The sequence below is a fragment of the Monodelphis domestica genome, chromosome 4, assembly GCF_027887165.1.
Source record: "Monodelphis domestica isolate mMonDom1 chromosome 4, mMonDom1.pri, whole genome shotgun sequence".
Lineage (NCBI taxonomy): Eukaryota > Metazoa > Chordata > Mammalia > Didelphimorphia > Didelphidae > Monodelphis > Monodelphis domestica.
Window position 1 is genome coordinate 2,171,284 of NC_077230.1, and position 13,087 is coordinate 2,184,370.

Sequence of the window (13,087 nt, forward strand, 5' to 3'; positions counted from 1 at the left end):
GAATACATAAGAAATGACAAGCCAGATGATTAAAAAAAAAGCTGAAAATATCTTTGGGAACTAATGCAGGGTGAAATAAGCAGAACTGGGAGAATATTGTACACAATAACAGCAATATTGGGCAATGATTATCTGTGAAAACTTGGCTACTCTCAGCAACTCAATGAACTCAGACAATCCTGAAAGACATGATGAGGGATGCAAAATGTTATAAGTACAAAGAAGCATGGCAAGGCTCATGTAATCTGATGCTCAGTGAAATAATAAGAGCCAGGAAAACAATATACAGAATGACTGCGATAAATGTCAATGGAAAGAACAAAATAATTCAATGGAATTCTACAAAATCATGGCATTCAATTAGAATAACTTTTAAATACTTGAAAAAAATGATTGTTCCTATCCCCCACTTCTGAATCTTCTCCAGTGATATGTAGCCCATAACAATGAAATGTTGAATGATGTGACTTAAGATGTGATCTTAAATGTAATAACTGATCTTGCTTATGTTAGACTAATGATGAATGGTTCTTCTCACTTGAAAAGCATTTGGCTACAGGTATAGAACATCGTCTAAGTTGTGAATGATCACTGTGTCAGTTTGCATTTAAATGTTTTTGGGGTTTTTTGGCAAGGAAAGAAGGTTTACTCTGGTTATTGGGAGAGAAGAATGAGGTAAAAATCTAAAAGGATAAATAAAGGTAAAAAAGAAACACCAATAGACATGGTTTCCAGTTTCTACATGATTACTTAGAATTAAATTCCTGTTTTCCCTGAAAAGACAGTGATTATCATTCATGGCCACACTTACCAAAGATGTATGGGAAACTGCTTCAATCACAGCATCAAAGACTTTCTTAGGCAGGTGGAATAGAGTGGTGCCACTATCTACAATTGCTTTATCTACATTATACTAAAAACAAAGGAGGAGGAAATAGCATGAGAAACACACAGCATTATAGGCACATAAAATTGTTAAGTCCCTTGTCGTTTAAGGGAATTATTCAGCTGAAAGTAGATTTTAAACAAACTTATAGCTATAATGCACCTTGCTTCTATAGATTTATGAATATTCTTTTACAATGGAAGCTGAACACAGAGGGAATAATTTTTTAATTGTCATAAGTTGATTTAATTGAAATAAATTAATTCACTGAGCACCTACTCCATGCAATGTGAGGTGCTAGCCATCATATAAAGATAAAGGTAACAGATATCCTTTCAAGAGTATAAAATCTAAATAAATTTAACTGTTACAAGTGTAGTAAAGAATCAGGGCAAGCTGAATACAAAAGAGGCTGCAAACCAACATTCCACTCAGAACTCCCAGGAACTGGGACTGAATACAGAGGCAGTTGCTGGACACAGTTGGTGGACCCTCGAGGAGGGAGAGGCAGCTTTTCTCCAGGAGTCAGATATTTTCTGGGGTGGACCCAGAGAGCCAGTGGATCCCTCTTCTTTGGTTTTCTTGACATTTCTGCCTGTTCCTACTGCTACAGAGAAGTGGATTTCAGCTGTTCTTGGTGACATCTTTCTGGGACTGCTGTTTGAACCAAAGAGGACTCTTGTGTTGTGAGATTCTTTGGGCCCTTTTGTCCTCACCCCTACCAATCCCTCCCTAACTTTAATACTTAAATTAGTTAGCTTAGAATAATTATAGAAAATTTTAGGGTCTTAAATATGTGTTGTGGGTTAGAAGTAAGTGATCCTCTTCTCTTCTCCCTTTAGCTACTTAAACCTTTTAAATTTTATATATACATATAGCTAGTTTGAATACCTTCTTTTAATCCACTTATAACACAAGACACTATATCACTTTATAGGTCTAGGTAAGTGACTTTGAGAAATTTGAAGAGTTAGAAATCGCTTTCAGCTGAGAAGAATTAGGGAAAAATGGGGCACCTGAGCTGTACCTTGAAGGAAGTGAGGGACTTCAGTGGCCACAGAGAGGGGAGAAAGCATGAACAAAAACATGGGAAAAAAGAAAGACAATTACAGAGGATTAAGTTTAGTTCTATTTTTACCTTAATTATCTGAATGTGGTAGTATGAGACAAGGTTGGAAACCATATTTATAGGGATTTGATGTCAAGGTTAAGAGTTCACTATATGTTATCTAAAAAGTCATATGAGAATCATAGAAATTCTTGAGGAATGGAGTGTACAATCAGAGAAATACATTAGAAAGATTGGTTGTTCTTCATTTTCAAAAAGGACCAATAACATCATGGGGTGATGGAGTTGCCTCATTCAAAATTGTTTTTGTATGAAAGATGGATGAAACAGATTCTTTTATAGAGGAAGGACTGGAGGAAGAAAAATCAATTTATAGGCTGCTATAATAGTTCAAGAAAGAAGTATTTAGGATTGAATGGATTCAGGAGATATTATGAAGGATTTACCAAGAGACTGAAAAATGTAGGTGGAGTTAGAAGGAAGAGTCAAAGATGACTTCTAGTTTCAAGTCTATATGACTGAAAGGATGTCCTCATCAACAAAAAATGAAAAGACTTCCATTTAGTATTTGCTTAATGAATATTGATCATTCTAAATTTGTTGAAGTTAGAGGAACATTAAAGGATTAGGAGAGTGGAAAGATGATGAGTTCAGATTTAGATAAATTCATTTTGATCTTTGATTTTGGGCTGCCTGAAGTATATGTCCATTTAGACATTTTGCAGTGAACACTGTAATTGATGAATGTGTCTTTTAGGCAGCTAGAAATATGACTGAATTCTGGGGAGAGATTGAGCCTTAGTTGGGAATCATGCACAAAGAAGTGATGATTAAAATCATGGAGGTGGATGAAGTTACTAACAGAAAATGCAGAGAAAGAAGAGAAAGGGCCCAAAGACAAAACTTTAAAGGGGAAGAGAAGTAAGAAGGAAGCCATGAGAAGTCACAGAACAATGGTAGGATAAGGTATCAAAGAAGGAACAATTAAACACATTTCATTTAAGATAGATTTGGCTTTCTAATAGGTAGGAACTTTTACTTTATTTAATCAAACCTCAGTTTGCCTCTGCAGTTTCTTCCATATGCTTTTATTTTTCAATAATATTCCCCCTAATTACATGTAAAAATAATGTATAATATGTTGCATTTTCCTGTCATTTCATATTTTTCTTGCAGAAATGTTTTATTTTTCCCAATTACATTTACAAACCATTTTTTACACTATTTTTTCCCAACATTTGAGGTTTAAATTCTCTCCTCTTCCTCCCATTCTCCTGTCCTAAGAGGTAAGCAACTGGAGATTGGTTATATGTGTTCTAGCATAGAAAATCTATTTACATATTTGTCACATTGTGGAAGAAAACGTATTAAAAAAACAAGAAGGAAATAAAGTAAAAATTGGTATGCCTGAATCTGTATTGGTTTTGTATTGGTTCATGTACATCTTTCCAGATTTTTCTGAAATCTTCTTGGTCATCATTTATTTTTATTGCACAATAAAAGTTAATTACCATAACTTATTCAGTCATTTCCCAGCTGATGGATATCTGTCAAGTCATTTTCAGGTCACGGGACGGGATAAGAGAAATGTGGTTGGGATCAGGAGGGTCAAAGACAGACTTTGATCAGTGACAAAGTTTAATGATTTCAGGTAGTATTTTATAGAGAAAGTGATGTAGGCTAAGGGTAAGCTTTTCACATATACAATGAATGTAGATAATTTATCATTCTTTTACAATAGACTTAATTTACCTCACTATCGCTTAAACAGAGTTTTCTATAGGATAATAAGTCACAGGTAAATATGTAACCAACTAACCAAGCTTCTCACAGAATTCCTGTATCAGTAATTTCTTGGAGGAACATATGGTTTTTACAAAGTACAGAAGGGAGAGGTTAGAAAGGAGGGGCTTGGGGGCCTCGTGTGATGCCTAGGCTATGTGTCTAGCTGTTTCTAAGCTATGGCTGTGATTATATTGGAATCTACTCTCACTACTGGGGGCTACATCTGCTCCTTTTGTACATAAATTAAACAACTGAAAGCAAGGTGAGTGTATGATTTGTATGAGACTTGATAAGAGACATACTCCCTTCCCCCCCTCCACTAGATATATCACCTTTTATCACATTATAACTAACTGTCAGAGCCTTTTAACTGGAATGAATTGAGGGTTATAGAGAAAAGAAACAGTCTTCAGTTGCTCTGGATAATCAATCATAGACATCAGGGTATAGTATAACTATATGGCATAATTTATAGCTTTATCTTCTTGTACTGGAAACAAAATACAATTAGAGACGATTCTTTGGCATGGAAATTATCACACTGATTCATGATGGCACGTTCTAGGATTCAAGTAACATTATTTCTAGTTGAAAGCTTGTTGCAGCCGGACGCAGGATATACTTGTCCCAATGGCAATAACATGTGTCCCCAAGGAAACATTTTTAATCAGGTGAAAAAAACCCTGGTATTTGTTTTGTTTATTTGTTTAAGGAGAAATGATTACCAAAGAGTGAACCAACATGGGTTCATCCAAGGAGATATTTCTTGAAAACTGAAAAGAATTGACCCATGCTCAGGCTCTAAAAATAATGAGTAAGTCTACTATTTCATCACATCTTCTCTTTCTTCTAGCGTTTCTTTCATAGTAATCTGTCTATTAAAAAAAGGTGAAGGATAGAAAATTAAAGGTAAATGAAAAATTAAAACAATATTTCTGCATTTCTACCAGACTTTGTGAAATTGTTTTAGAAGGTTCTCTTAGTGACACCCCAGACACCTCAGACACCCCAAAAGGCAACTGGATAATTAAAGTTAATGCAAAGTCTTTTTATTGCTATCAAATCAAGTAAATATTAAAATGATGCCCTTGTGTTTGCCATAATGCAAAAGGAAGCAGCAAAATGATGATTATGCAGTTCCCTCTCAACTCCCAAGGAAATACTGGAAAAGACAAGTTATGAACTCTATGTTTTTCATTTGCTTTCTTGTCTTTTAACTTGAGATCCTCGCCTCTTTTCAAAAGTTGTAATTATCTAGAGGTGAGTTCTTTCATCCAATATTTAATTGTATTTATTTATGAGATCAATAAAAACATTCCCAACTCAGTACTAGCTTAGGGGGAAAAAAATAACAAATGAACCGTAACAAGTAGGTACAGACATTGCTGAGGGAATACTACTCCAAGATGAATATGCAGCAAGTTGACTCTAAATTTTTATCCAGCTAATTAACCTTAATTAAATAATTAATACTAGGTCAAAAAGCAGGAAAGTCACATTTTCCATCTTTCACCATTTCTTTCAACATAGAAGACATCTTCTATTCATTCCGGGTAACCATGACTTCAGAATTCAGAATCAAGTCAGAGCAAGAACACTTGAATGAAAGCGAACAGATGTGCTTGTGCACACACACAGCAAATACCTCAATGCAATCCAAGTTGAGGCTCTGTCCTCCAATTTCCAATTTCAGAATTTCAATCTGGTAATACCATTCCTTTTTAATGCTCGTGTACCATATATCACCTTCATACAAACTTGGTTCAATGCCTCCCATAACCTAGGAAGAGAAATATTCACAAATATAAGAGAAAAAAGGAACGAAGGACAAACAATATTCAACAAATGGATTAATAATTCACAATTCAAGAAAGAGTCCTTATTCCACTATTATGTTTGAAGTATTAGGCTAGGCGCTGTGGATACAAAGACAAAAATGAAAATCAATAACTGTCCATAATTAAGTTGTGATGTTTTTTCTCTATTGTATAAGAAGAATTACATTATGTGGCTTGTTCCTTAAAATAACTTTATATTCCTCCCAAAGGAATAACTTCACAATATTTGACAAATTTAACACTGCAGTGATCAAGCAGCAACAAAAACTGCTCAGTTCCCCAGGCATCAGAGTGCCAAAAAGTAAAAAAGCAAAAGGCTCAAAGGGCAACCAATCATACTCCTTCACTCTTGCCTACATCAAAACTACAAAAACACAAGAAAGAACACTGCCATTTGCATTCTTTACTTATGGAAGTGGTTCATCTCTTCCTTTGTGGTGAGGGGAGAGGCACCATTCATTCTGTTGCAAGTGCCATTCCATCTCCTCCATTATTTCCTGTCTGGTCTTTAGTCTTCAGTGCTGGAAGAAGAGGAAAAACATCAGTTCTTCCCCATTTCCTGGGAGAACAAAAGCCATTTTGCTCCAATCCAGTCTCCTGCCCAGGGGGAAGGAGAATAACAACATTCCTTCAGCTCCAGAAATTGTTCCCTTTCCTAAAATGCCTAAAGCTCTGAGAGGACTCTACTCAGAAGACAAACCCCTATGAAGAAAGAAAATGTCAATGATTAACAAATTCCACTTACCAAAGCCTTCTATCCAATTATTTTGAACCCCTTCTCATCATACCAGCCTCTTTATTTCCATTTGCCTTAGCATTATCTCCATATATCCCATTCTCAAGTAACCTAACCTTTCCTCTATTGTTTTTTTTTCCTTTCCTTCTGGAATGCCTGTTCCATAGGCAACACATTTTTATTCCCCTTAAGGCATTCTCTTTTCTGTCTTAGTGCTTTTATTGGAACTTAGTTCTTTCCTGATGATACCGCTTCCCTAGCTTTCCAAGAATGGCTGTACTTTCACTCATCCTCTTCATTCCCCACATACTATTTGAAAAGGTGGAGAGGCAATACTCCTTATACCCCATTACTTTTCACTTTCCCATTTTACTACTATGATGTAGTAACTTTTCCCCATTTGAAATTCTTTCAATCCATATCTTCCAGCCAATCAAAATCCTGGTAGTTCTTGTCTATAGATCTCTAGGTCACTCATTTATTTCCTCATTGAGTTGTGCCTGGTTCACAACTTTTTTTCTCTTCTCCAACTCCTGCCCTCCTACCAGAGCACTTCTAGAAATATTTTTAAAATTCAGTTTTATTTTTGGCTCCAAATTATCTGGGAATCCCAGGTGAGCAGTTTCAGACTGAGTGGGAGACCCTCAGGGGAATGACAATCCTAGTTGGGTGAGACTAAGCATATGCTAAGCATCCTTTTAGTATCCATTGTAAGTAGCCCTTTCTCTTACACCCTAGCCTCTAGCTATGATTCCTTTCCCAAGCTCCCTTGCATGCTATCTGTGTAGTTTGAACACTCCTATTTTCCTTGTAGCTATAGGGATGTCAATCATCTTTCCCTGCCCCTGGATTTCCCAAATGGTACAGAGGTTCCCCACATTCTTTTGTTCCTCGGAGTCCCTTGGAGTCCACATCTAGTTGTGGCACTCCCAGGGATAACATCCCCAGAGCCCAGGGTTTATACCCTGGAAAAGTTGTGGTGCTGACTCTGAGTAAAGGGCCAAATTGGACTTATCCCTCTCCTGATTAAAGACTTGGTTTTTCTGACTATTTAATAGTTCTGTGTTTTTTCCAAGTTAACAATAGATATGTCTTGCTTTACTTCTGATCTTATTGTAAAGGCCTCTAGTTTATCCAATAATCCCTGACCGTGGTCTTAGAGAGATGCTACTTATTATTTTAAACAAAGCGTCATTTATTCCAATGCTTCCTAGTGTTTTTAAAAATAGGAATGAGTATTACATTTTGTGAAAAACCTTCTCTGCATCAACTGATATGGTTTTTTTTTTTGCTATTAATAGGATCAATTATGGTTATAGTTCTTCTCCATTTTTTGAGAAATACCTCTTCTCCTTTCCTTATTTCACATCACTGAATTGCCTTCTACGCCTGTATTTTTCTTCTCCTTTATCACATGAAGAAATGGCCCTTATGGCTTTAAAACTGTGCATGCCCTTTCATCCAGCAATCACACTACTATGTGTGTATCCAAAAGAGATAAGAAAAAAAAAACTATTTGTTCAAAAAGATTTATATTAGTTCTTTTTGTGGTCGTAAAGAATTCACAATTTAGGGATATCCATTAATTGGGAAATGGGTGAAAAAATTGTGGTATATGATTGTAATGGAATAGTATCATGCTATTAAAAACATGACGAGTTCAGAAAAACCTGGAAGATTTAAATGAACTGAAGCAAAGTGAAGTGACCAGAAGCAGAATACTGAACACAGTAACTGCGATATTGTGTGATGGATACCTTTGAATGACGACTTAGCTATTCTCAGCAAACAGTGATCTAAGACAACCTCAAAGGGCATTTGATGAAAAATGCTTCCACTTTCAGAGAAAGAGCTGATGGAGTTTGAATGCAGACTATGACATATTATATTGAACTTTCTTTTTTCCTTGAGTTTTCTTCTACAAAATGGTTAATATAGAAAATTTTTTTACATGATTGTATATGTAAAACCTAAATTAGATTGTTTACTGTCTTAGTAGTAGGGAATGGATGAAGAGAGGGAGAGAACTCAAAATTTAAAAATTGTTTTGCATGTAATTGGGGGAAATAAAATATTATTTTAAAACAACAATATAAACTTCTAAAAAAAGGGAGTCTTTCTCCTTGATAAGGCAAATCTACATGCAGTCATCCAATTTCATCCCCAATTCTCTAGCAGATTGTTTCCTTTATCATATCTACTCTCTCACTTATCTTCACTTTGCCTATTGCCTTCCTCAAACATATCCGATCATTTTATCTATCCATTCCTTCTCAAATCTTTCCTCTCTTTTGTGGCTAAACTTCTTTTTAAAAATTTATTCATTTAATTAATTAATTTAGAATATTTTCCCATGATTATATGATTTATGTTTTTTTCCCTCCCCTTCTGCCTTACCCCTTCCTGGAGCCAATGAGAAACTCCACTGGGTTTTATATGTATCATTGTTCAAAACCTATTTTCATGTTTGCATTAGAGTGATCATTTAAAGTCAACATCCCCAATCATATCCCCATCGAACCATGCAGTGAATTATATGTTTTTCTTCTGTGTTTCCGCTCCCACAGTTCTTTCTCTGGATGTGGATAGCATCTTTCTCATGAGTCCCTCAGAATTGTCCTGGATCATTGCTTTGTTGCTAGTAGATAAGTCCATTACTGTGGCTAAACTTCTTGAGAAAACCATCTATAATAGATGTCTCAAATTCCTTTCCTTTTATTGTCTTTTCACTCTTTGCAATAGGCTTCATTATTCAACTCAAATTACTTTCTCTTAAAGTGATTGATCTCTTAATTGCCTCATCCTTCTTGATCTCTCTGCAACATTTAACACTGTTGAATACATTCATCATCTTGATAGTTTTCTCTTGTTTTTTTGGGGGGGACAATACTTTCCCTTCATTCTCTTCCTACTATTTGAGCATTCCTTTTCAATCTCCTTTGCTTTATCTTTGGCCCACTTGATTTTGTCCCAGGGCTTCTTCTCTTCTTCCTTCATACTATTTAACTTGTGTGATCTCACCAACTCTCAAGGATTCAAATATTATTTCTGGGTTGATGATTCTCTGATCTCCTTATCTGGCTCTCATCTCTCTCCTGACTTTTGACCTCCTATTGCTAATTGCCTATTGGATAACTCAGATTGGATGCCCTACAGGTATTTAAAGTCTAACATGTCCAAAACTGAACTCATTATCTTTCCCTCAAAAACCTTTTACTCTCCCACTTTTCCTTATTAAGGACACTACCATTTTCTTAATCATCCAGATCCCCAAACTAGGTATCCACCTTGACTACCAATTCTCTGTCACGTAGCATATTCAACTTTTGTAATGGGTGCTGATTTTACCTTCGCAACATCTGTTGAATATGTACTCTTCTCTCCTCTGACATTGAAACCAACTGGATGTAATCACTCAGTCAATAAATATTTATTAAACTTCCATTATGTCAGATACTGCACAGTTCCACACACACCTCAAGACTGCAATATTGGGAAAGCCTGCTGGTTAATCTCCCTATCTCAAGTTTCTCCCCACTCAATCCATCCTCTACTCAGTTGTCAAAGTGATCTTCCTAAAGCTGAGGTTCAACTGTGTCACTCCCCTACTCCAGAAGTTCCCCATGACCTCCAAGATTAACTGTTTTTGTCATCTGAAGCATTTCATAACCTATTCCCTCTCACTTTCCAGTCTTATATAGTACTTCTCTACATGTATTCCACAAAGCTGTGGCCCTTGCCTCTTTGTTATTGTCCACACAATATACTTCATTTTTTAATTCTAGGAATTTTCATTAGCTGTCCCTTAGGCTCTTGATGGCCAGGAATTCTCTCTCTTATCTTCCCTGCCTCCTTGATTTCCTGAATTCCTTAAAACCTCAGCTAAAATCTCCTATTCTACTGGAAGGTTTTCCTAATCTTCCTTAAAATTCTAGTGTCTTCTGTCTTTTTGTAATTTCTAGTTATGTACATGTATATACATATATGTACATAGCTTGTTTGTATAAAATTGTTTGAAATCTATCCCCTATATTTGACTGTGAGCTCCTCAGGAGGAGGGGATTATTTTTATTTTTTGAAAATTTTATTTATTTAATTAATTTAGAATATTTTTCCAGGATTATAATATTCTTCTTTTTTCCCCTCCCTTCTCCCCACCTCCCTCCTATAGCTGACACACAATTCCACTGGGATTTACATGTGTCATTGATCAAGAACAATTTCCATATTATTAATATTTGCATCAGGGTGATTGTTTAGTCTCCATCCCCAGCCATATCCCTATCAACCCATGTGATCAAAGAGTTATTTTTCTTCTATCTTTCTATTCCCACAGTTCTTCCATTATGGATGGTGTTCTTTCTCATAAGTCCCTCCAAATTGTTCTGGATCATTGCATTGCTGCTAATAGAGAAGTCTATTATGTTCGATCGTACCACAGTGTACACAGTCTCTGTGTATAATGTTCTCCTGTTCTGCTCCTTTAAGGGGATTATTTAAAAAAAAACAACTTTTTAAAAAATTATTCCCATTATTTAGCACAGTGCCTGGAATTTATTGATTGTCTGCCTGGTTGAGTTACAGTGGTTCTGAGAGTTTACCCTTCAGTGAAAACAGAGGGAGGTATTTGGCACCTGTTCCTTCACTAAGAGGAATCTTTATAATTTTCCCCTTTTCCTATTTACTCAGTTGGAGGAGATCAGTAAAAAAAAAAAGAATAATTCAGTCTTAAGTACCCTCAACTTTTTAGTCCTCTTAATTCTAAATTCATAATGGATGCCACAGGACTTTGTATTTATTTATGAGTGTAATCTTCTAGAACCTTGAATGTGTGGAATAAAGATATCAAGGCTTAGACACAACTTACAAATATTATATATAAAGAAATTATGTATACATATAACTATATAAATACACACATGTATATCAGTAAGATTGTGTTAGGTATGATTCCTACTTTTCTTCCTCTTTCCCATACAGCTCATGAAGGCAAATTTTCTGTTTGCATTAAGAAACATGTAGCATCCCAGGCATATTAGCATCTTGGATGTATTGATAATGTATCTTATGTATTCATTTACCAGACTCATGGTCATGTTACGCATTGCCGAATCTTCAGTCCAAAGGACAAGAGAATTCCTGAGCACCATTACCGGCCACGGTGTCCTAGCTCACGCCTTGTCAGGCCACATTCCTTTCCTAGTCGTATGTTGGATTAATCTCCTCCTCTTTGATTTCGTGACTGTCGATTCAACCAATGTTAAAGCCTATGTCATGTCATGTATTCACTAAGCACCTCCCACTCCACATTCCTAAAATCTCCAATAAAAGTTGGGGAACACGTGCGAGTCTCCCTCTTTCTCTTCTGACTGCTCTGGATCCTCTTGCTGCTCTTGCTCCTCATGCCTTCTTGTTTCTCGCAACGCTGTTGCCTCTCATACTTCTCATTGCGCCTATTGCTCTCTTGCTCATGAGAACTATTACCGGAGCTTGTTGCTCCCCACGTGTTTTAACTTGTTGTCTCTGAGTCTTTATTCCTGTACTTCTCCCTCTATCACTATTATCTATTCATCCATTTTCCTTTAGTCTCCATTCTCCTTCTCAGGTCACTACCCACAAGTGAGTTGTGTAGGACCTGCAGGTAGCTCCTACAAAACCAATTACTATAAGAGGAAGAATAAAGAGGAACATAATGGAAAATGAGATAAGAATGAAAGAATTTAAAGTAATGAGAGAATGAAGAAGGAAAGAGCATTTGACAAAATCAGCATTCGACAGTATATGCATGCACATTTTATAGCCAACTTTATGTACAATTATTCTGAAAGAGATCAAGAACTCCCACCCATGGTTTTCACCCATTTAAGATTAAAAGATACCCACAAGACTACCTCCACTGGTACCAGTTTTGTCTCTTGGTAATCCTGCACCACACATCTGTATGGAGAAAATATTAGGGATCTTCACTTGTTTCACAAGAGAATCAAAGAATGTCTCCAATGAACTTGATGGCTATAGAGAATTAAATCAAAAGTACAATTACTTTGTTATTACTCATATTTTGGTTAAAATTATCATGTGTAGAACTAGCAAAATTCACTAAATTATATTTATCTTATGAAAAAGAATGAAAAAAAGCATAAGAAAAATAATTTAGAAATTGCAGGCAGAATTCCCTATGACTTTCAAATTTCTCTTTATGTTTAGCTTAAATGCTCTATTTGTCTATATTTGTTACTATACACTCTTGAAAAACATTATTACATTTACTATCACAGCTTATGTGGAGGACAAAGGTAAGGTGACACTAATGGTGAAGTATATTAGAAATCTCTGAAAGAAAGGTATACTTGCCTAGGAGTAAGACTGATCTCTTCAGACTCCTTTTTGATTCAGTCTTCTTTCATCTATCTGTCTGTCTGTCTGTCTGTCTGTCTATCTATCTGTCTATCTGTCTATCTATCTATCTTTCTGTCTGTCTGTCTGTCTATCTATCTATCTATCTATCTATCTATCTATCTATCTATCTATCTATCTATCTATCTATCTATCTATCCTGTCTGTCTGTCTGTCTGTCTGTCTGTCTGTCTATCCATCTATCCATCTATCTATCTATCTATCTATCTATCTATCTATCTATCTATCTATCTATCCCCATTTTAATGCTCTGTCCTCATATCTTATGGGATCCCAGTGAAATTTTGTACAATCTCTTCAAAATTTTGATGAAAATATGTCATTAGAATATTTATAACAATGAATAAGTTTTAAGT

General features: G+C 35.7%; 1 protein-coding gene across 1 annotated transcript in view; it reads right to left on the minus strand.

Moving 5' to 3' along the window:
- The window catches only part of BACE2 (beta-secretase 2), a 107,701-nt gene that overhangs the window by 17,553 nt on the left and 77,061 nt on the right, over nt 1-13,087 (minus strand). Inside the window, exons 4-6 of the mRNA XM_001370355.4 lie at nt 12,198-12,326; nt 5,386-5,520; nt 812-913 (exon numbers count right to left, since the gene is read on the minus strand). Coding sequence (XP_001370392.2) covers nt 812-913; nt 5,386-5,520; nt 12,198-12,326 — 366 coding nt within the window. The remainder of the gene's footprint in view (nt 1-811; nt 914-5,385; nt 5,521-12,197; nt 12,327-13,087) is intronic.